The 25,595-nt window shown below is 39.6% G+C and overlaps 1 protein-coding gene across 3 annotated transcripts in view; it reads left to right on the forward strand.

The window, feature by feature from the left end:
- The window catches only part of spata20 (spermatogenesis associated 20), a 46,632-nt gene that overhangs the window by 14,954 nt on the left and 6,083 nt on the right, over positions 1 to 25,595 (forward strand). For all 3 annotated transcript variants that reach the window (XR_009770433.1, XR_009770434.1, XM_061706796.1), the window contains exons 13-15: positions 5,888 to 6,096; positions 11,263 to 11,462; positions 12,303 to 12,383. Coding sequence is in view for 1 of the 3 variants with exons in the window: in XM_061706796.1 (XP_061562780.1) it covers positions 5,888 to 6,096; positions 11,263 to 11,462; positions 12,303 to 12,383 (490 nt within the window). In the remaining 2 variants the exon portion in view is untranslated. The remainder of the gene's footprint in view (positions 1 to 5,887; positions 6,097 to 11,262; positions 11,463 to 12,302; positions 12,384 to 25,595) is intronic.

A 25,595-nucleotide genomic window follows, 5' to 3' on the forward strand; every position in this document is an offset into this window, starting at 1 on the left:
TTTTCATGGTTGCTTATTTCAGCAAGACAATGCCAAAACACATTTGGCACGTGTTACAACAGCGTGGCTTCGTAGTAAAAGAGTGCGGGTACTAGACTGGCCTGCCTGCAGTCCTGACCTGTCTCCCATTGAAAATGTGTGGCGCGTTATGAAGCGTAAAATACGACAATGGAAACCCCGGACTGTTGAACAGAATTCCTTTTTTTTCTGTCAATCTGGGGTACTGTGTGTACATTCATGAGGGGGAAAATGACTTAAATGATTTTAGCAAATGGCTGCAATATAAGAGAGTGAAAAATTTAAGGGGGTCTGAATACTTTCCGTACCCACTGTAAATCCCTCAAAAAGCAGGACGCTTTAAAAAAAGTTTTTATTTTTACATTAAGCAGGATGAACACATACCGATAATCATGCTGCTTCCCACACAGACTTGCGATTGTTGGTGGAGATATGTGCTATGTTGGTTATCTTGAGTACAGCACGCACAATAAGAGTAGTAAACACACACTTTATTCGTCATGTGTGGGGTCTCACATTTCAAATATTAATAATTGGTTTGTGTGTGGATGCAAGAAAACAGGTCCTGCATATATGGTAAAAGGAAACTGTACTATTGGAAGAAATTGAATGGGATGTCCAAAAACATGACACAGTAACCTCATTATAGTCAACCCTGCATTTGCATGAACCAGTCCGTAATTACATTACGTCTCGACAGTCTGATCATACTGCATGATTGAATCAAGGTTGGCCAAATTTTAAACTGATTATGCAAGCCTGTTGCATGAATATGATCTTTTTGCTGTGGACATTTTCAGGTCAGAGCCTTTATGACAGAAAAAAACAAGCGATTGCAATATATTTAGTTTTTAAAGCAAGCCACCGAAACCTTGTTTGTGTGTGCCGTATTTTCCGCACTATAAAGTGCACATAAAAACCTTTAATTTTCTCAAAAATCGACGGTGCGCCTTTTAACCCGGTGCACCTTATGTGTGAACTGTGTTCCAAAATCTGTAAAAATGTTGTGCGATTTTGGTAAGCGCTCCGCTTGATTGACTGTCGGAGCATTTCCCGCCGACATAGGGACGTAATAAGTACGCTGGCAGCGATAAACCAATTAGAGAGCATTACAGAAAGGTACGTACAGTACGTACGCTTACTTCCACCACACCTCCAGTAGGTATACTGTACTACCGGTATGCTGCTAAACATTTGTTTGTCTAAGGACCCCCGAAAATGGCATTGGCAAAGAGACATGCTACGAAGCACAATTCAGTTATGCGGTTGTAAATGGGATTAGAGCAGCCGCGAGAGAATTCAAAATCAATGAATCGGAAGTGGAGGAAGCAGGAGACGCCCTGCGCGCCCATATCAATGCTGTTGTGAAAAAATAGGTGCAGCAAAAGTATTTGGAGCTTGCCATCTTTCCGGGAAGTTTAACAAAAGAACTCCAACCGCTGGACATTGGTGAAAACAGGGCGTTCAAAGTGAAGTTGCGAGTGGCGTAGAGACTGCGAACACACCTTTAGTAAGACTGGGAGGCACCGCCGGGCGAGTTACGCCACCGTCTGTGAATGCTTTGTGGATGCCTGGGCTATGGTATCTGCTTTGACTGTTGTCCAAACTTTCGCGAAAGCCGGCATCATTGCTGAACAACCACCTGGCAACGAGACTGACTCCGACGAGTACGAGAGGGAACCCGGCATGTTTGATGGCAAAATTGCCCAGCTGTTCAATTCAGATACAGTAGATGAGGACTTCGATGGATTTGTGAAAAAAGATTGATAAAAAAATAATGTGCATTTTTAAATGCGTAGTAGAATAAAGTTAAACCAAACTCACTGTTTTGCTTCTGTTACCTTGAATTAGCATGCGCCGAATAATACGGTGCACCTTATGTATGGCTTAAGTACAGAAATAGACCCCGTAATTGAGACTGCGCCTTACAATCCGGTGCGCCTTATGGTGCGGAAAATACATTACTCTTATACTCACTCATGTACAGCACCACTGCAGGTGTCCTGGTTCTGTTGACCAGTACTGTGGCCTAGTTAATGTGAATGACTGTGTGTGTATAAAGCCACCGCATCAGCAAAAAAACAAATATGCCAGGAGTCCCACAACGCCCAAGATAAAACACATTCATTTTTAAACACACATGAAGAGCTACACACTTGTGCTTAAACACCCTGGCCTTGATCCACAGCTCCTGTCTCATTCATAATTGTCATCTTTGCTTGCGTGTCAGCATGGAGAATGCTTATCATGGCACTTTTCTCAAGCACGATACAGCTTTTATGTATGTCATAAGAGGCACATATGGAGTGTGGACTCATTTAACAGGAGCAATGTTTAGTATCGCGGCCAACTGGGTTAATAGTTAATTGATGTGTTGCTGAGCTGATGCTATAGATTTTGTAAGGACCTGGATGATTTATATTTTTACTGCTTACTCTAACAAGGAGTAGAGATGGTGAGTCACTACTGATTACTCTTTAAGTAAATCACTTAATAGAAATTTCAGTGTATACAATGGATTGTTGTAGTTTGGATAAATAAAATATATCCATAGGGCATCCTCAAATATTTTGCGGTATTATAGACTGAAAGGAGTTCAACAAAACAATCAGGCTCAAATTATAAAATAAAAGGCATTGTTGTAGATGTGGTAACCACACATCCAAGTTGGCATCCTTTTTCTTGGAATGTCTATGAAACATAAAAAGAGTTCAACAAAACAATCAGGCTCATATAGAAATGTCAGCACGATTGACACTGTTCACTTTTCTTTCTTTTGAATGATCTTCAATATCTGAGAAAAACTCATGAACTTCATTATAACATCTATATATTTACTTACAAGCACATTTAGCTATAAAGAGAGTATGAACATAACACCAGGATCAAGATGGTAATGTTCCAAATTAATAAAAGTTACTACATTACATTAAATTATACTACATAACTACATTCTTCGTCTTCACAACTGCTCATCTGCTATTCTTTTTCTTCAAATATTGATCTTGTATTAAGATATAATTTGTGATTTAAAATTTTTTTTTTTTTATGCTAGATTTACACGTAATACAGTGTAATACTCCACACATTGAGTCACTCTTCTCTGGAAACAGCGCAAGCTTCAAGTCAGGTTTAACATTTCAATTTTCAGCCCAACCATTTCCTGAGCAGATCACTGTGTGAAAAACAAACAAACAAAAAAGTACTCAACACAACCCACACTATAAGATAGTTGGTCATGTCAGGGTAATCTTTTATAGACATTCTATGAGCAACCCTTTGCTGACTTTGATAAAAGGGGTGAAAATCCTCAAATTTGGCCTAAGTATCAGTATGTGTTCCCTGCCTACATGTTTGATGCTTTGCAGAGAGGGTAGAGCAACAAAATAGGTCATCAAGGATCTGTACTGTTCCTCTCCATTTGTTTCCCAATTTTGGTTCACCTCTGTTAAAACATTTCAAGTAGAAGGGGGAATGGAAAGGCCCTTGAACATTTCCAACACGCTTTAATCTCTTAAGAGTTTTTCTCTTGAAGGCCGTCGTCCTTTTAACCGGTCACCTCAACCAACTGACATGTCCTTGTGTGAAGGAGACATTATTATCTGAGAGAAACTGTCATTGTGATGTGGTTGCTGGGGGAATACTTTAATGTAGCTATGATGATGGGCGTCAGTTTCAGGATAATTTCTTCTTTGGTGTAGTGGCTATATAATGTCTCTGATTCTGTGATAAACATCCATCACACTTATAGACCTCCTCGCTCAACTCTTATCACGTAGCTTCCTTGAATCAAAGGCGTATACCGGTAGAGTAATTGACATCTTGAACTGCTATCCACATAGCTTGTTCTTTTAGTAAGATTTTGTACGTAAGTAGGACTTTCCATTTGTACCTTAGTTCATTTATACAAAGAGATTTGACATGGGCCGTCAGAGAAAACCTTTAGTTCTGCACACAAATACACAAATTGCTCATTTACTACTTATCATTCTGAAAACACTTGCATTACTGACCAGTCTGACTTGGCCCTGGACTACCTCTTCAAAGTATGGCAGAGGAAGTGCACCACACTGGAGTATGGATCATTTTGTCTTTAGTATTTCTGTTTATTCTCGTTATGCAAGTGATGGTTATCATTAAAAAACAGGTTCAGCAATTGCGTTGCAGTAATTGTATGAAACGTCTACTTGACCACTTGGGCTGGGCCTTGGCCCACTTCTTCGAAGCATGCCAGACGAGAGAAAGTGTACTAAACTTGAGTACAGATTGGAGCACTCCCACAAACAGACTTCAGGTGTCAAGTGATCCCAAGCATCGCTTGGCTTTCCTAGTTAGTGCGCCCTTAGTCACTGATAAATACAGACACAATATAATAAGAAGTATTGCAGAAATTGAAGTATGACAAACCATTTACAGGACACTCATTGAAATGTTTGGAAATTTTAAATTGTAACTTGAGGAAAATTATGTTGTCCTTGGATCCCTTGAAAGACTACAGTACATAAATACTTACCGATACTGAGTATATAATAATAATAACTTGTATTTAAGAAATACGCGTACTGGTATTGGTCTCAAAAAGGTTGCATTGAACATCCCTAATTATTATTATTAAATATGAATTAACCAAATATGTTTCATTGCCCTCTAAGGCAAAGTTGCAGTGTTTTCATTTACATTTAGACATGGCTAATACAATTTTATTGGACACTGAGTCTTGGACAAATGTTATGTTATTAGCAAGAAATAATAGGAAGTAACAAACACGGACGGTGGCATTGCTGAATGCAAAGTATGCATTGATATTGTATGTTTCGTGACTTTTCCAAACCCCATAGGCTGCTTCAGAGTTAGCCACTTCGTTTCCCCTCAAATTTGCCACAATGTCAAAATGTATTTTTCAAGTCTAGCTTTGTTCCTGGGAAATGCCTGAGCCTTCGCCTCCCCCTTCGGACCTATGACTCAGGCTTTCTGTCTGAGAAAATAATGGGTTTCCTCACCTCTACAAGAGCACTAAGTTTCTCCATGTCATCCAAAGGCCTGTTTTCAGCCACTTGAGCACTCTCCTAGCTGTCTCCATAGCTCTGTCCACCAGTCTTCCCTAACACAGTGCTATCTGACCCCTTGTCACTGTCCATCCGCTTGCACTCACCCATGCATGGTGTCACTGTGGGAACCTGAGGGGAAATGCAATTAGTGAACGGAGACGTGACCCCCTTTAAGGTCCTGAAAGAGATGTATGGGCATGGAGAGGGAATTGGGCATAGGACAGTAGAATTTGGTAAAATGAGAAAATTCATTTGTTTGAAAGTAAACTGGATAAATGGAAAAGACTGTCATCGGATATGTTTGAGGAATTTGAATGGCTGAATAATTCAAATTTGGATTGGCACCAAATTGTACACCTTCATGCTTGAATTTTGAGGTGATGAAGAAATAAAGAGAAAAAAAAAGACTCCAGAGCTATGACGTTTAAGAGTATGCATCAAAATACTATGGGTTGAAATTCTCTTATTGATGTAATCCTGTACTATTTCAAACAATACTGTTTTTTTTGTTGCAACTTTTCATGCAATTCATTATAATTGAGATTTTCAATAAAATGTTACTGTGACATCACACTCAACCTCTCCACTATGAGGCAGACTTGCAGTTCTATACCAATGCGAACTGCAGCCGCAATAACTGTCACGTTGATAAATTACTGAACCTCCTCGGTGATTTGGTAAAGACAGATATTTTGTGGCAGGTGGGTGGAGAAGTTACACATTCGGCTCAAATATAAGCCGTACCTATCACACCAGGACTATAGGCACATTTCATATCGCAAGTTTGGTGACATTAATCATCCCTTTAATGCCGTCTACAGATCACCGCCTATTTCTGGCTTCCTTGACGATTACGCATTCATCATTTGCGGCTTGCTCGATCTCTATGAGGCCACACTGCAGACAGAGTGGCTGCAGTGGGCCGAAGAGCTCCAGATCAGACAGGATGCGCTGTTCTGGGATTCAGCGGGTGGAGGGTACTTTTGCTGTGATCCCAGTGACAGCACTGTTCTTCTGCAACTCAAAGAAGGTGAGAGAGATGTACAGTACAGTAATATCATAGGCCCCCTCACCATATTACTAATTGTAGTGAAATGCTCTCAGGTTAGATGCATGGTTAAAAAAATATAAAGGCTTTCATCTTATACAGTAGCTCTGTTCAAATATTTTATGCATTGCCGTTGGAGGTGTTCGCATAGGAATCATTATTTGGGAAGTTCAAATCCTTCTTTTGATAAGAACTTGACACTTTGAACTACTAAAAATAACAGTTTGAAATAAGACCCCAAATATTTGACCTGTCATGAAAAACAAAGCAATTTCTTTTTTTTTTTTTTTCCTGATAGTCTAATTTCATCCATCCATCCATCCATCCATTTTCTATCGCTTATCCGAGGTCGGGTCGCAGGGGCAGTAGCTTTAGCAGAAACACCCAGACTTCCCTCTCCCCAGCCACTTCATCCAGCTCTTCCGGTGGGATCCTGAGGCGTTCCCAGGCCAGCTGAGAGACATAGTCTCTCCAGCGGGATGTCCCTGGGGTCTCCTTCCGGTGGGACGTGCCCAGAACACCTCACCAGGGAGGCGTCCGGGAGGCATCCGAATCAGATGTCCCAGCCACCTCATCTGGCTCCTCTCAATGTGGAGGAGCAGCTGTTCTACTCTGAGCCCCTCCCAGATGACCGAGCTTCTCACCCTATCTCTAACGTAGAGCCCGGATACCCTGCGGAGGAAACTGATTTCGGCCGCTTATATCCGGGATCTCGTTCTTTCGGTCACGACCCAGAGTTCGTGACCATAGGTGAGGGTAGGAATTTAGATCGACCGGTAATTTGAGAGCTTCGCTTTTCGGCTTAGCTCCTTCTTTACCACAACGGACTGATACAAAGTCTGCATCACTAATTTTATGTAGCATAAAAATAATCAATGCCGCTGGTGGCTGTGATATGTGAGAAAGTGAGTGAATGATGGATGAATTGCCGTCAAAGGATTGAGTCACATTTTCACAAATTAATTGGTAAACTAAATAATTCAGGTCATTAATACGCACCAAAATGAAGGAGCAGTGGGGCTTGCATAATGTACTACACATTGATACGTCATGTACACTAAATAGTAAGTACTGGTAAGTAGAGTGGTGGTTAGCACATCTGCCTCACAGTCGAGATCCCTGGTTCAAACAATGTAATGTCTGACCCTGAAATGCTCTGCAGCCTGTTGTCAGCTGACATTCTTCTTATCTCTTGAGACCGGTCCTTTTAGAAGAAAAAAAGAAAAAAAAAAGCAAAATACACAGAGTTGATCATGTATGCATGCTGAACTGAGGGCTCGTGAGATTTACTGACATAGTATTTGCTGATATCTTGGATGACGATGGTTCAAACTCAGTTTTGTGCAACTTTTGTGGAAAATTTTGGTTGGACTTCAAATTGTAGGACATTTTGGTAAAATGGGCATTTTAAAGGTCCTAACCTATGTTTTTCACTAATATTGTACAGACGTATCGTGTATAGACTCTCACTATCATATTTGGCCTGTCTATTTTAAAATATTGCTCAGGGTTGACAAATGTTTAAAGCCTTTGACATGTCATTTTATTTTTTACAACATTGCAAGATTTACATTACTTATTTTAAATTACCTGGTTTTATGATTTAATTATTTTATTTTAATGGTTTTATTATCAACCAGTCCGTTTTTATTTTTAAATCAGAAGCAGTGACCTAACAATGTTTGAACAAATGTAAATGCACACTTCCAGTAATTGGTGATGCTTCTCCATACATTTCCCTTTATTATTTTGTATTTTTGTACTACATTGCTTTAGTCAAATTTTGCTGGTTCCATACACCTAATGGCCGTTGCCAAAATTCTCCCAGTTTTGATTGATGCTGTCACTGAGGCTCATTTAATCACCAGTCCATTTTCCATACAACCATTCACACTCTTATTCACACTCTTCTTCACACCTACATCTTACAAATGTTTTTGCACTCCTGGAGGAAGCTGGAATACGGAGAAACCTCATGGAATTGTGATTACAAAACTTTTTAGGGTGGATTCTATTTACACAAACATTTCAAATGACACATATGCAATATGTTTTTACATTCACTGAACACATGAAACAACATACGTCCAAAACTTTGTCAAAACCAGGCGGTGACAACACTACCGTAAACAATAGAAAAGAAATAGAAATATATATTGTAATGAAAGATGGGGAAAAGCTAATAGTTATATAGGTTGTGAACTGTTGACACATCAGTGATGAGATGGCATTTGAGAGAGCTTGCATGCGGCGTCAGGGTTCTCACGGCTGTCACACCTGCATGTGTGTGTATTGATTGAAGTCGACGTGTGAGAGACCTCTCATCTGAAAGGACTGACTGTGACATTATGGTGGTGTCACTGGAATGGGCCAGTCTATTCGTGAAGCTACAGCGGCACGTACGTCTGTCTCAGTAGCATCGCCGGTCTCTGCAAGATGGATTACCCAGCTGCCACAATTTACACCACTGCCTCTCTCAGCTTGTGTTTTTCTTCTACATTTAGATATGTCGAGTTGAGGCATGCCATTTCAAAACTAGCCAAATAAAAAAAAAAAAAAAAATGTAGGTTTTTATTTTTTGACTGACTTCGACAAATGTTTTCAATTGTTATTACTGTCCTAAAAGATGAATTTGTTTTATTTAGTCATGCCTTGGAAGGGTGGCCGACTGGTCAGAACGTCTGGCTCACAGTTCTGAGGACCGGGGTTCAAATCCCCGGCCCCGCCTGTGTGGAGTTTGCATGTTCTCCCCGTGCCTGCGTGGGTTTTCTTCGGGCACTCCGGTTTCCTCCCACATCCCAAAAACATGCCTTAATTGGAGACTCTAAATTGCCAGTAGTTGTGACTGTGAGTGCGAATGGTTGTTGGTTTGTATGTGCCCTGCGATTGGCTGGCAACCAGTTCAGGGTGTACCCCGCCACATGCCCGTTGATAGCTGGGATAGGGTCCAGCACTTCTGCGACACTTGTGAGGATAAGCGGCTCAGAAAATGGATGGATGGATAGTCATGCCTTCTAAAGGACATGGGATATACTGTATTGCCTTGAAAAAACAATACATTATTTCTACACACATCTTGTTGAGATGCAGGCATTTTGTGGGGTCATAGGTTATGAGAAGATGGCCTGCAGGCTCTCACTGGACACTGATAAAAGATTACCAATCACTTAACAGGGCTGTATAATTCTGTCTCATCACACCCCACACTGAGCGGATGGAATCCTAATGGAATGGCAGTATCTTTAGTGTTCATGATAAATCATCAGAAATAACTCCCAGAGCTCACATTTTCCCCATTGTCAATGTAATGGCGAAACATTCTGTCACATCAGAATCAGAATCATCTTTATTTCCCAAGTATGTCCAAAAAACACACAAGGAATTTGTCTCCGGTAGTTGGAGCCGCTCTCGTACGACAACAGACAGTCAATTGACAGAGAACACTTTTGAGACATAAAGACATTGAGAAAAACAGTCACTGAGCAATAAAGGGTTGCTAGTTATCTGGTAATGCCGGTACAATATTTTTAGTTTTTATTATTATTTTTTTGACAATTGTGCAAAAAGATGCTGAGTCCTCTAGCATGTCCATCCATCCATTTTCTGAGCCGCTTCTCCTCACCAGGGTCGCGGGCGTGCTGGAGCCTATCCCAGCTGTCATCGGGCAGGAGGCGGGGTACACCCTGAACTGGTTGCCAGCCAATCGCAGGGCACATAGGAACAAACAACCATTCGCACTCACAGTCATGCCTACGGACAATTTAGAGTCTCCAATTCATGCCTCTAGCATGTATGTTGTTTAAAAAAAGATGATGATGATGGCTGGCATTATATATACCATTTTGAGTCAATGATAACATTTATACAAAAAGTACAAGTAACAATGACGTTTACACTTTTGTAGTAAATAAAAATAATCTGCACTCCAGTAAGTATCAGAGCTTTCATAGGTGACTCAAGGTAGTGTCCTAAAAATACGGAATTAAAATGATATTCCATGGCTATTATGAACCACAAGATGAGAAATATCCGGGCTACTACTATTATGGACCACTTAAGTAAATTATCTGTTGTTTTTGAAACAGAGAAACCACTATCCTGATGGGAAGCCGAGTTTCTATCAAAAAAATGTAGCAGCATAGCTACATTCTTGTTATCATTGCATTCAGCTACATGTATACTGTTTTAAATGGAAATTATGAAAATTTTTCATTATTTTAAACCACTAGTCAGGAATAATGGCTAATACGGCATACTCCTAATATGAAGCCAGTGTACCATCTCAATCATTGCTGTGGCTTGTTTCTGTTATGACATTAAACATGGGGGGGTCTGTACTTTGCGGAAAGTTCATGTATATTCTAATTGACTGGTGATTAGGACTATCGATTATTTTTTTTGATGAATCGGATCAAAAGATTTTATTTTTTAATTTCCAATTATTATTTCAATATAAGATAATATTATTTTATTTATTTCAAATTGACAGTTTGGAAAATGAAAAAACATTGATCATGATTCCGTTACTGATTTGGTCAATAACATGTCGGAAAATAGGCAAAAATGTTGAGCATTGTTTTCAAAGTAAAAGCAGATGTTTGCAAATGTATTATTTTGATTAAACACAAATATAATCAGTCTGCTTTCATGGAGGACTACAGAAATCTGAGAATATTAACTGTTGAGACTAAAATTCTAAGGATTTGGACAATTTTAAGTTAGATAAGGTCTCAACGATTATTCGATAATCAAAATAGTTATCGTTATATATAGTTATATAAAATAGTTGATAATTGATTAGCTGTCGATTAATTGATTAATTGTTGCAGCTCTACTTGTGATCTCTTGTGGACAGATTTACTCTAATGCACTGAATAACTTTCAAGGTAAACAATCAATATTTTTATAGTACTTTGTATGGATCACATTTTCCGACATGTTTAGTTATGTTTTATTTTTATGTGGATTCCTGATGTAGAAACTGCAATAAAACGTACTAATCAGTCAGCTATAAGGTAGTTTCGCTGACACATTTTACAATTGGTTATAAAAAAAGAATATGCACTCTTATTTGCCACAGCACACAGCCGGATTTAAAGTTGTGTATGTATTTCTGATCATTTCCTTTTGTGTTTTTGTGTCTTTCAGATCAGGATGGAGCCGAGGCCAGTGCTAACTCTGTGTCGGCATCCAATCTGTTGCGTCTGTCTCAGTACACTGGAAGGCAGGAATGGCTCCAGAGATGCCAACAGCTGCTGGCAGCCTTTTCCGACCGTCTTACCAATATCCCCATCAGTCTACCTGAGATGGTCCGTGCCCTTATGGCACAGCACCACATGCTTAAGCAGGTTCGTCTCACGAACACACTTAAGCAAACATGAAATATTGTTCGTCTATTCATTTTCCTGCCACAAAGATTCTCTTGTGTGTCAAAGACAGTTTGTGTGGGGTACATGCATACAAATGTGCAAAATGTATAACATATCATTTCGTCGAACAAAAGTTTAATGCAAACATATAGGGCTCTATTTTCGTAGACTTCGCAATGTGAAAATTAGGTAAATTAAATGGTTTTTTTAAAATTATTTTCTTGGACTTGTCTGGTTTTGCAATGAAAAGATGTCTTTTCAATAAAAGTTAGGATTTTTTTTTCCAAATTAGCCTCTAACATGCATAATCATATTAATTTAGACTGCCCGAAATACAAATTATTCGCTTTAACCTGTAACCAGAAACTTGTAACTCATTTTACTCAATTCCCCCCAAAAATGATGATGGCTGCTTTTCCATTTCAACTCTTCATTTGTTCATCATACATCCTCTGTTAGGAGAAACAATTAAATCAGATTTTCCCTGACAAACTTTCCCTGAGAAAAACAAACAAACACAGTAGCGAGTCTAGTTAACTTTCGCTCCAACGTATGTGACCTGCGGAGGCTGAGTTAGGGCTGCTGGGCAAGAGTAACGAGCTCAAGGGTGAGGCAGTCGCAGTGGCAACACCTGCCTTCCTTGTTACTGCTACAAATACAACACTGACCTCCGTCACCTTATACCCCTCAAATCCCCTCTTATGTACCACCTGTCCCCTCTTTTTTTCTTTCCAATCATGCTCTCATTTTGTTTTCTTTCTCTTCCCTTCCCATTGACTCACTTTTATATTTCTCCCACATCACCCCTTTTTTCCTTAGGTTGTGATCTGTGGCCAAAGAGATTCAACGGATACTAAAGGTCTTTTAGAGGCAGTCAACTCCCTCTTTGTACCACATAGGGTAAGTATTATAGGTTGTATTTATATCTGTATCTTATACCTAATCTTAACAAACACAGTCCATCATTCCCCTCGCTGGGAAAATGTTCACTGATCATCATTGAAGCGTTAAAAGATTTAGTGGTAGCCTTTGAGACATGCAAGTGAAAATGCAGGCACAAATGCCTGGTGGGACCAAGGCAGAGCAGCCTGACGGTTTGTAAGATTTAAGTGTGGATCCACTACACCATCAGTGACTGGATCTTCCTCTTGAATACCTTTTTTTCAGATGTTTCTAAATTTAAAGAGGACATTTGGGAACATTGGCTTTTCGTTATTTGGATACAAATAGTTGAGTCTCTGGAGCTCATGGGTACCCATCAAGTGTGAAATTAAACAACCAAGTAAATCCTTTCTTTCAGCCTATTTCTGAAAATGTGTCGGCGAGCAAGCCGTTCTGCACTTCTGTATTAGCTTCTGATAAGTTGCACTTACTTGATTGCTCAGGGAAATTGTCTACATGGTGAAGGTCAGGGGGTTGGGTGATATTTGTGTTTGGTGATGTCTCCAGGCACCACGAACACAGTGTAGTATATGAACTGCTGCCTCGGTTCCATACACTCGGCATTCTCACTGCTGGGTGATGTGGAAGGGGAAATGGCCAAATGCCAGCCAAAAGGCGTACTGTACATCTGCCTGGCGTGAGCCAGCTCACTGGTTGGTCACTGTAGCGAAAGCCGGACCCTCCAGTCGCCCAGCAGTATGCCGTATGTGGCTGGATCAGGGATGATGCATTGTATGAGGACAGGAACACACCTAAAAGCAAATTTCAGCAAGAAAAGAATAATGCTTTATAAACAGGGCTACGTCTAGTTCTTGATCATTGTAGTATTGTTACAGACATGTCATTAAGAGACCTAGAAACTATTTTCTATTTAAATCTAAATCTGTAATATGTCTCCTCTAACAATAACGCTTTATATTGTCCAAAAGTACCATATTTGTGGTTTCTAAAAAATAAAAATACCTCAAGAATGTTTCCTTGAAAATAATCACTCATTAGCACAAATTGTGAAAGTCTTGTAATATTCTTATTCTTATTATATATTCTTGTAATATACCAAGAAATATTCCAGTAAAAATCAACCTAGCAAGATCCAATGTAATCCATGGGCAAAGTTAAAAGAAAAAACATATTAGATTTTGAAAGTTTTTATGGGCACAGTCCTTACATTTGGACAATCTCCTTGTTTCCCCTTTCTTCCCTCAGCTAATGACTGTTTGGTTATTTTTAAACAAACACGTTTAGATGTGAATAACAAAGGCAAACACAAGCAGAAAAGTAACTTTCTCCAAAATGAACACACAAAAAATGAAAAACATGCAGCCACAGCAAATCCTGCAAAAGCAAATTAAAAGTTTGTATTAGGTTGTATTGTACTTAACCAAAGTCATAACGAGATCAGCAAATTAAATATTTTATTTTCACTGTACAAAGACACTCACACTCAATAGGCCTCTAAATTTAATATAAGTTGTGCGTTATCAGACATGAGGTTACGGTTTCATCCCCTGTGGGGAGAGAATATACCTGAGAGCGAGCCAGATAGTCATTATCAGCATTGGTCTATTATCAAGGGGAATGCACCGGATGGACGATCACACCTGGGCCACAGCCAGTCATATGCTGAACCTTGTTACTGTCAACTTTATCACACTGGATTGTCTACCACAGCACTACTTACTGTATATCGACTTGTTTTCCAAAATACAAAGGTCAGTGTATTGTATCTTATCCTAATGTTTGTTGGATATATAAAATCAATAATATTATATTATTAGTGTAATAAAGTATCAGTAAACCATCAGATTGGAAAATATTAACACTTAACTACTTAACTATAGCAAGGATTAAAACTTAAAATTCTGATAGAAGCAACCCATGCCCTACAGTGTTGACAAATTCACAGAGCAAATCAGGTGTTGCATATCAGATGCAAATGCTGATAGCAAACACTAACCTGTGGATCCAACAAGATTGAAGAGCACCTCTGCTTACCTTTTGGCATTGATGTCGTGTTTACCGCTCTGTACCAAGACTGCAAATCAGTGGCTCTTGCATAAAGCTACCACTCCAGCAGTTGGTTGAAAGTGGCTTTGGAACTTCGTCTAGCTTAGCGGGTCATGCCATTGGTGGAGAAACTTGGTGTTGGCATGGTTATTTAGTAAATTGGGCATGTGATAGTGGTGCGGAAGGGCAGAATGACTTGTTCAGAGATGGATTTTCAGAAATAAACCGATAACAAATGATTTAGTAGTTTTTTTTGTTTTTGTTTTTTTTTTTATAAATTTCACTGTTGATGGGTGGGCAGGCACTCCAGAGACCCAACTACAGACCCTTTCCAAAAAACTTTGATTATCATGGAAAAGTTTATTTATTTCCATAATCCCATTCAAAATCAGGAATTCCAAAAATGAGAAACTGTGAAATCACCATTTACTTCTCAGTTTTTGTAGAAAAAAAGAAAGAAATTAGGGTCACATTAATTCAATCAAAATATGGTACTTTCAAAGCGATATGTAAATCTTCAATACTTGGTTGGGAATCCATCCATCCATCCGTTTTCTGAGCCGCTTATCCTCACTAGGGTCGCGGGTGGTTGGGAATCCCTTTGCTTTAATCACTGCCGTGATGCGCCGTGGCATTGAGGCAATCAGCCTGTGGCATTGGCTGGGAGTTATGGAAGCCCAGATTTCCTTGATGCTTCCTGTCAGTTCTTTGTTTTTGGGTCTGGTACCCCTCGTTTTCCTCTTATTAATGCCCCATAGATTCTCAATGGCAGAGTTTACAAACACCTGCACTGGACATTGCACCCCAAATCATGACTGCCTGTGGATATTTCATACTGGGGCACGGGGAGAACATGCAAAACACACAGGCGGGGCCGGGGATTGTACCCGGGTCCTCAGAACTGTGAGGCTGACGCTCTAACCAGTCACCCACCGTGCCGCCTGTATACAAACTATGAAAAGTGAATTTTCTATAATATGTCCCCCCTTAATGCTTGCAAAGTTCCCAGTCGTACTTGTCTATATAAGCACTGAGCGAACTGTATTTTTCCAGGGCAAAGTTCTTGTACAACAGACTGTATTTGCAGGGGAAATCACATATTCTGTATCAGCAAGCGTGTAGGCTACTATATATGTATGTTCAGATGTTGGGTGAGCTGCTGCCCATTAGTTGCTGCATGCACACACACATACACCCCCACACCCCCATGCTCAAACAGATGATGAGATCCGGTCCTCCCAGTGAATTAGCACAATACACTTATAAAGATATAGTGCACTTACAGGGATATCCCCACAAATTAAATCATATACACCAACAACACGTCAAATGTTCAATCCAACGCACAAGTTAATCACAAGGTCATAAAGCCGATTTCTCGTCGACAAATGCAAATTGATACTTCCGAAAACGCAGTTTTTATCTGTAGCGCTAACTTAATAAATAAGAAAATACAATATTTTCTTATTCTACTGAAAACATTTGACTGGTAGAAAATCTGAAACATTTTTAAAAAAGTAAACAGATACATACACAATAATTAATAAGGTCAAGGGGAGGGGCATCACTACGGGTGGCAAAACAAACTAAAGGAGATAACTGGATGAGATAAAGACGAGAAAATGAGGGTATTCTGTTTCACGTTACATTAGGAAGCTCTGAGTCGGGGAACATGTCTAATTTAAATCCAATTACTCCTCGCTTGTGTGCTGAATGAGCTGTACCAAGCCCTGAGCACTACACGCACACGCACACACACACACACACACACACACACACACACAAGCAAGCCAGGACAAATTCCTTCAGAATCTCATTTGCTCTTTGAATTCATGAAGAGGACATCTAGAATTCTGCTCTGTGTACTGGAAATGCAGCATTAAATTACAGTTAATTATTCCATTACACAAAACTATAGCTTGATTAAGGCATGGTTCACCTTTGTTTTTTGGAATTGCTGAAGCTCTTGATGTGCAATGTGAAGTCGGAACACGTTAAGATGTGGTCTTCAGATAATTTAATTTGTGTTCTTAACACTGACCTCTTGCCGACTGACTGACATTTTGTCCACAAACCTCCACTACACATCAAATAATTTTCCCTCTGGTGAATAAGTAGTATAACAAAATGAAAATTAATAATGGATGTAACAAGGCCCATACTGTCTTAGAATTATACTATTTAGATTGCTTGTATGTGACAGGGTGGAAAGGTCTTCATTTAGAGTACCTGACATGTTTTGGCAAACTGCTGTTGATTTCATAAGTACCATACTGCAAGGAAAAGAGCACGTAAAAATGCTAGTTTTAAAATGATAAGGAATAACAAAACTCGAACACTGTAGGGTGTACCTCCAAACAACCGCAGGATAAAATCAATATTTGCATAATTTTTAGTGGTGAATAAAGTTGCTTGACAGTACAGTGTTAAAGTTTATAAAATACATTTGTCAACATTTTGTTATCATATTTTCTTATAATAATAGTATAGAAATTGTAATCTGCAAAAGAACAAAACTACTTCAGTACAGCATTCGGTTTCTGTCATAAATTTAGATTTGGGAAGTTGGATTCTTTGTTTGAACTGTTCTTATTCTACAATTTTTTTGAAAAGCAAGAATTGATTTACATTATATTTAGGATTTTCTCTTACCTAAACTGGGTCAAAATCATACAGATGGGCTCAAAATATAGAGATACTGCCACCTAAAATGTTAAGAGGTGCTGAACGTTCAAGAATGTCTTTTAATTTGACCTGACAAGCCCATGTCCAATTAACTTCTCATTAGTGATCATGATTGACTGCTGGTAGTTTCTGTTTGTCAGTATAAAAGGATCATTCATCATGCATCAACCAATAATCAGAACAATGGGATATTCCAAGGAACTCAGTGAGAATCTAAGGAGATCTACATCAGAAGGGAACTGTTACTATAATTGCGCCTTCCTTAAAAAACAAACAAACAAACAAACAAAACCTCTGCTTCTCTGTCCTTTTGCTCATTCACATTTTCTATTCACAATACCCTGAGAGGTAGACGAGCGGGATGTACAGCTCAAAAAGAAGGATGCAATCGCAATGGCCTTTAAGAGGAAAGATGATTCTGACAGAAAGCACCTTTTAAACGCTGGAGGGAAACGTCAGGATACCCCTAACAAGTCCGTAGAGACTGAGAAAAGGTTGGAAGGGTGATGAAGAAGGCAGCCAGAAAGATGAACATGTAACGGTAAATAAACTAGCTAGTGCCGAACTCGTACTCCAAAGAAACCGAGGAGAAGAGGATTATAGCAATGTGGTCCCTCTCGACTCATTTATGATTTCTTAGCACCCTCACGACCACTTGCTGTCTTGCTGCTACTCCTGTCTCCCTCCATCACAATTCCCTTTCACCCATCAGAGCCGATGTGTGTCTTTATTTGTCCCAAGACATTATCTGTGCTTGGATCAGATTGGCGCCCTCTGTGTTAATAACCTGCTAAGCCCAATAACAAGTCAAAGCGCTGGACACATGGTGATTGGCAGCTGTGAGAAAGGTCCCAGATGGTTCTTGCCGATAGAATGTACCTCTCAGCTTGTCTGTAAATCACTGAGATATAATTTTTTTTCAGCACAAATATTCCCCGTAAACGCCTGACAATTATCCCACTTTTCCCTTCCTAGAATTCCTAATCTGAATATTACATTTTCCTCTTTGTCATCCTATGTAGTAATCCCATCTTGTCTCTGTGCATGCACAAAAATATGGGGGAAGTATTGTATGTTCACGACAGCTTTAGCTGGCTTGTTTGAGATTTAATCCTCCCTGTGGTTGTATCATGTCTGCGCGTCTGCCGTAGTTGACGCTCCCCACCGCGCTAATCCCCATCTCTGCTTGGTTAATAAAGACCTATGTTTGACAGATAAAACGGCCACATGCGGATACATTTACACCCACGCTTTTACATATGTCTGTGTTTCCTTCACCTTATTTGTATAGGTTGGAAGTGTTTTCTACTGAAATAATGTGAGATGCACTGGGTTTAATGTACACATCTAAGTTGAAACCATGTTCCGATGTGAAGGGGTCTTTTTCAAAGGCATTATTGGAAAGAACAAAGAGGATGTCACCCTTAGAAGTGATTGATGACATTGAAGTTAAAAACAAAATCATTTTACCAGTATCATGTACAGTACAAGGTTACTGATGGTGGAGTGGTACACTCGGCAAGTCGCCGAACTTCGGTGCAGCGTGGGTTCAGTTTCCACTCACTGTTGGTGCCCATGACCCTGAACCGGCTAAGCGGTATAGAAAATAGATAGTTGTACAATACAGTAGTACTGTATTACCATTAAAAGTAAGTAAATCAATAAATAAATACATTCATATGGCTAAACAAAATGTCCAAGTCTTTTGTCACTTTTTGTAATTTCCAGCCAGAAGATGCTCATTCAATAAATCAAGTAAAATTACTTTAACTCTCAATTTGGCCAATGTAGGAATAATGCAAAATTGTGTAACTCTCCCTGTAGTCTACATACAAAAGTGGAAAATATTCAATGTAAAACGAATCTAGTTATTATAGGTGTTCCATGAGCATAAAGTAATGTTTTAACTCACTTATAGTTCTCCAATAAGTTGCCAAACAACACCAAAGATTCCTCTTACATATGGCTGCATATGTTTGCTTGTTTGCTGCTTTTTCTGCAGCACTGTGGACAGTTTTTGTGGACAGTTTTTGGTACTGTTGAGCAAGAGGTTTCAGATATGTTCACACAGCAATTATAAATTTGGTAAAATTATTTTTCATTATGGAAAAAACTTACATAACTGAGCTCCATGAAACGTTGTGGATGTGATGGGAATAAAAATGCTTTTAACTTTCGTGGAAATCCAAATAAAAATGCAGATACAGGTTTTTTTTCTCTTCTTACCATTATTTGAGTGGTGGAATGGTCAGCTCCCTCTATTCCGAACATCTTAAGGCTTATAGTAGACACAAAGTCTACACACCCCTGTTCAAATGTTAGATTTTTGTGCCATTTTAAAACCTATTATGACAATAATGTTACGTATAACCTGGACAGATCAATTGGAAAACAAAATTGTAGAGATGTGAAGAAAAATAAACAGCTAAGATATAGTGGTTCCACAAGTGTACAGACCCTCTTGTAACTGGGGATGAGAATGTGTTTTAACTACTAACATAGATGCACAGTTTTTGTTTGTTTGTTTTATTAGCAGGTCAGATGTCTGTAGTGGGGTTAATTGACAATTCTAAATTGCCCGTAGGTGTGAATGTGAGCGCAAATGGTTGTTTGTTTGTATGTGCCCTGCGATTGGCTGACAACCAGTTCAGCGTGTACCCCGTCTCCTGCCCGATGATAGCTGGGATAGGCTCCAGCACGCTCGCGGCCTTCGTGAGGAGAAGAGGCTCAGAAAATGGATGGATGGATGTCTGTAGTGTGCCACTAAAGTTCTGTTTGTTAATGTGTGTTGGCATTTACTGTTTTAGTGTTCATAGTGTCACTGATGTATTTATAAAACCTTCCCCAGTCAATCTTCGTTTATAATGCTCGCATGTCGGGTTTGATCTCCAACATTTTTAAACATGATGTGGCTTTTATGACTCTACCAAAGGAGAATTTGCTTTCATCGTGAATGCAGCACAAGCTGGTGAAATATGTCGTAGGTATCAGCGACTGTTTGAGGAGCTCGGTCATTAATTCCGCTCTGACACCGAGGTGTCTCACAACTCACAGCAGACCTGTAGTGATTTAGTGGAGAGGCTCCAGTGGAGACTGTCAACTGGTGAAAACTGATGCCAATGTGACACAGGACAGAGCCTCCCAATGAAACGCATCTGCACCCCATCAAAACATATGTTTTTTTTTTTTTTTTACTTTTTCTTTAGGGATACAATGGATTTACTGTCCAGGGTGTTCTTCCGGTGATGAGCAGTGTTATTTTCGTCAAACATACATTTAGAAATTATGGCCAAAAGGTTCAACCTCGGTTTTATCAAACACTTTACCTCTTGATTACAAGCCACAAACATTTCAGCATCTCTAAACTGATATTCAACCCAAATATAAAGTGCAAGTTTTCGATGGATGGTCCATTTGTGGAGAATGAGACATCAACCTTCTATTATATTCAGTGCTTAACAAATTATTTTAGACATATTTTTGAAATCTTCAAATCATTTTGTTAGCAATAATAATAATTTAATTTTAGCATTGATATCTCATTCTGGTTTTAGAGCTTCAATATGAAAATCTTGTATGATGTTATATTAGATCTGGTATGAACCTTACATTGGGTGGTGGTTTAATACATTTGTTAAGCACTTTATTTCCTCTGTAATTTATAGGGCTGTGGAATGGATACTAGTGACCAATGGGACCATAAATATTTACTGCAGTCAATAATGTGTTCTGGCTAGCAGATATGTGATCTAATAATCCTGCTTATGGTTAAAAAAGAAAGAAAGAAAAAACATACATGTGAATGGAGCTGCTAGTAAAGTGGATGTCAAGGGATGACTGATGATGTTGGCAGTGCATGTGGTCCTGCAGCACCAACACCACCATCATCACCCACCATCACCAGCCTTTCCAAGCTGTCTAAGTGTGAATGTGTGTGTGTGTCTGTCCTGGGGCTGGAGTCCAGATGCCTGGTTGTTATGATGACTGGGCTGCTTTCTTCATATATGTGTGTGCGGGAGAGAGAGTCAAAACAAGGGACAATGAGGGATGGATTGAAGAAGTAAATCTCCTCATGCTCTGCTGCACATGGCCCTATTCTGAGCCACCATCATCACTCTTCCCCAGGAATGACAGAACTTTGTGTGTGTTTATTGTGTTGCATGACTTTCACGTTGGTGTCACTGAGTGGGCAGCCCCGCAGTTGTGTTGCAGCTTGATTTTAAATTGAGTGCAGAAACCACAGTGAAATGGTGCCTTGAAGATGGGTTTGCTGTCAACACAAGTACACAGCGTTCTTTTGTGTTTTAGCCTGGCTGGTTTGGTAGAATGCAGTGGGGAGAGTGGGAAGAAGATGTCACTGTGAGAATATTTAACGGGTGGGAGTTGTGTTGATGTAGGTTTAAGTTTGTCTGCTCTCATGTGTAGCCAAATGTCTGGTGTAATTTAACACATAGTCACTCAGCATGAAACTCAACATGATCTCGTGAGGAATATTTATGAAAAAAAACAACAACAACACAACAAAAATTATGGTGAGTTTTCGTCTTATTGACTAGGTGTCTATCATTGTACTCACACTGACCTGTGAGAGGCAAAATGGGGCCACACAGGTATCCAGACTGTCAGGAATACAAAGAAGAAGAAAGAGTAGGCAAAAAAGTATTTAGTCAGCCACCAATTGTGCAAGTTCTCCCACTTAAAAAGATGAGAGAGGCCTGTAATCTTCATCATAGGTATACCTCACCTATGAGAGACAAAATGAGGGGGGAAAAAATCCAGAAAATCACATGGTCTTATATTTAAAGAATTTAATCAGAATCATCTTTATTTGCCAATGTCCAAAAAACACACAAGGAATTTGTCTCCGGTAGTTGGAGCCGCTCTAGTACGACAACAGACAGTCAATTGACAGAACACTGTTGAGACATAAAGACATTTACAAAAAAAAAACAACAACAAAAAAAACAGTCACTGAGCAGTAAAGGGTTGCTCGTTATCTGGTAATGCCGGTAAAAAAAAATTTTTGTTGACAATTGTGCAAAAAGATGCAGAGTCATCCAGCACTTCAAATGACTAATATTGCAATAGTCCAGTGCAATGACCATTGTGCAAAGGGCGCCGAGACTATTAGCAAATTTATGAGCAAATTATGGTGGAAAGAGAGCTAGGACCAAAGTAACAAAGGCTACCATCAGTAAAACACTACGCCGCCAGGGACTAAATCCTGCATTTCCAGACGTGTTCCCCTGCTTAAGCCAGTGCATGTCCAGGCCCGTCTGAAGTTTGCTAGAGCGCATTTGGATGATCCAGAAGAGAATTGGGAGAGTGCCACATGGTCAGACGAAACCAAAATATAACTTTTTGGTAAAAACTCAACTTGTCGTGTTTGGAGAAGAAAGGATGCTGAGTTGCATCGAAAGAACACCATACATACTGTGAAGCATGGGGGTGAAAACATCATGCTTTGGGGCTCTTTTTCTGCAAAGGGACCAGGACGACTGATCCATGTAAAGGAAAGAATGAATAGGGCCATGTATAGTGAGATTTTGAGTGAAAACCTCCTTCCATCAGCAAGTGCATTGAAGATGAAACATGGTTGGGTCTCTCAGCATGACAATGATCCCAAACACACCGCACAGGCAACGAACGAGTGGGTTCGTAAGGAGCTTTTCAAGGTCCTGGAGTGGCCTAGCCAGTTTCCAGATCTCAACCTTATAGAAAATCTTTGGAGAGAGTTGAAAGTCTGTGTTGCCCAGCAACAGCCCCAAAACATCACTGCTGTAGAGGAGATCTGCATGGAGGAATAGGCCAAAATACCAGCATCAGTGTGTGAAAACCTTGTGAAGACTTACAGAAAACGTTTTACCTCTGTCATTGCCAACAAACGGAATAACAAAGTAGTGAAATGAACTTTTGTTATTGACCAAATACTTATTTTCCACCATAATTTGCTAATAAATTCGTTAAAAATCAGACAATGTGATTTTCTGGATTTTTTTAATTTTTATTTATTTATTGTCCTCATTTTGTTTCTCATAGGTGAGGTATACCTATGATGAAAATTACAGGCCTCTCATCTTTTTAAGTGGGAGAACTTGCACAATTGATGGCTGACTGAATACTTTTTTGCCCCACTGTAGATGAAGCCAGATTTAACTGTTGACTTATCTGTTAACATGAGTGCAGTTGAAAACTTGAAAAGAGACTTTACTCATGGTAGACGTTGCAGATACACGCATGAACATCTACAAGACAACTGCTTCTGAAGCATCTCTTGGTAGCATTATTCTGTTCACTATGACAGATTTGAAACAGGAGTTTTGAACAGAACATTTATAATTACAGATTGATCAAGGCAAGCTAGTTAGTTTACTAAAATGCCTATCCCTAGTTGCTACTACAGTGCTCCAGTGCTAAGACCTAATCTTTTTAATGTTTTGCGTTAAGAGACTCACCTCTCCATCCTCTTTTTTTCTCACTGTCTGACACCCAAAGTTAAGGGTGAGTACCAAATTTAAGTTTAACTGTACAGTAAATAAATTATTTCTGATATGACAGTTACGAAAGATCTTCTCACGTCTGCTTTTAGGGTTCCTACATAGGGAGTAGTATAATATTTTTTTTTTTAACCTCCTCTACACTTGTCTGACCGTTGGAACAAGATATGACTTAATAAATTGCCTCAACATCCAATTAAGATTTTAATATTCAGTAGAAATTATTCAAATATTAATTGAGAAAACAAGGACAATGCTATTGTAGAAATGTTGTCTCACAAATGTTGGATCTGGACTTTGAGCTCAACAACATCGAACCTACATGGCTTACTAAGAACGCCTGTTAAACAAAACTGCCTTGGTGTAAACTAAACTTTCTCATTTCCGGTAATTGTGATGAGTTTTTCCTCATCAAAGTCTACTAAAATAATGGGCAAGGTCACACACTTTAGCTAATTTATAATCCTTGTTTACATGAAGTATAGCCATCTCGTACACCCTCTTTTTCCTCATGACTCTTGTTGTCCCCATGGGTGTTTGCAGTGAGTTGTGACACAGACACACTGCAGTGTGACCTTCGAGTTACAGGTTGTGTAGCTCCATGTGGTCTGGGCTCGCGTGGGGACAACATGATGCTGAAAAGCAAAAAGAAGACAGGACAAAGAGTCAAAAGGTTCCACTTGGCATGGAAATCCTCATCTTGTCTCCTTAGCAACAGTCACACCGTCATGAACACATTCCATCACACTTTTTTTTTTTTTTTGCCACAGTGTTCCCGTGTGTGTGTCTAAATGTCGGAGAAATGTTTACAGCCAGTTGTCAATAGCACCCTGTGCAAATCTAATTACCTGTGCCTCCAGTTCCTTATGCTCGCCACCATCTGTAAACTGAATGAAATAGTGCAGCATAAATGTTTAATATTTTAATGATGACGTACGTGCGTACTTCCCCCTCCTGCTTGGATTTGTAATAGAAATACTTCTCCGATGCTGTGACAGCTTTCAAACACATGCAGTTTAACCTACTAATTGATTCCTGGCATAAGAGGTGCACATGCGTAAACGATTACATGATGGCCTTTGGAACCATTGAGGCCGCCAGTGAATGAAAACTCAAAAGCTCAATATGACTATCAATATGATAGATTCTGGTCAGTGGGTGGCGGCACGGTGGGCGACTGGTTAGAGCGGCAGCCTCACAGTTCTGAGGACCCGGGTTCAATCCCCGTCCCCGCCTGTGTGGAGTTTGCATGTTCTCCCCGTGCCTGCGTGGGTTTTCTCCGGGCACTCCGTTTTCCTCCCACATCCCAAAAACGCATTAATTGGAGACTCTAAATTGCCCGTAGGCATGACTATGAGTGCGAATGGTTGTTTGTTTCTATGTGCCCTGCGATTGGCTGGCAACCAGTTCAGGGTGTACCCCGCCTCCTGCCCGAGCTGGGATAGGCTCCAGCATGCCCGCGACCCTAGTGAGGAGAAGCGGCTCACAAAATGGATGGATGGATGGTCAGTGGGCTTGGGTGGATGCTGTCTGGAAGGTCTTTAGGGTCCCTAAAAAAGTCTCTGCTGTGATTCCTCTCTTCAAATGTTATCCACATAATATACCACAGAATACCATACTGTACAGTTGTGTTCAGAATAAAAGCTAAGCAAATTTATTTATATAGCACATTTTATAAACAAGGAAACTCAATGTGCTTTACGTGATCAAAAGCGTTTTTAAAAATAGCAAAATAAAAAGCATCTTAAAAACATTTAAAAACAAAGAAACAAAATCAAATTAAAAACAACATACAGTGCAGGAAAGATAATTTAAAAGTGGAAATGTTTTAAAAAGCATGAGGGGAAAAAGGTTTTTAACCGGGACTTAAAATTATTGGCAACTAATTCCATTTGCCTGCAGCATAGCAGCTGAAAGCTGCTTCACCATGTTTGCTTTGGACTCTGTGCTTCGTTATCTGTCGGCAGATCTCAGAGCCCTA

Source organism: Phycodurus eques, chromosome 19 (assembly GCF_024500275.1).
Source record: "Phycodurus eques isolate BA_2022a chromosome 19, UOR_Pequ_1.1, whole genome shotgun sequence".
In the NCBI taxonomy this organism is placed as follows: domain Eukaryota; kingdom Metazoa; phylum Chordata; class Actinopteri; order Syngnathiformes; family Syngnathidae; genus Phycodurus; species Phycodurus eques.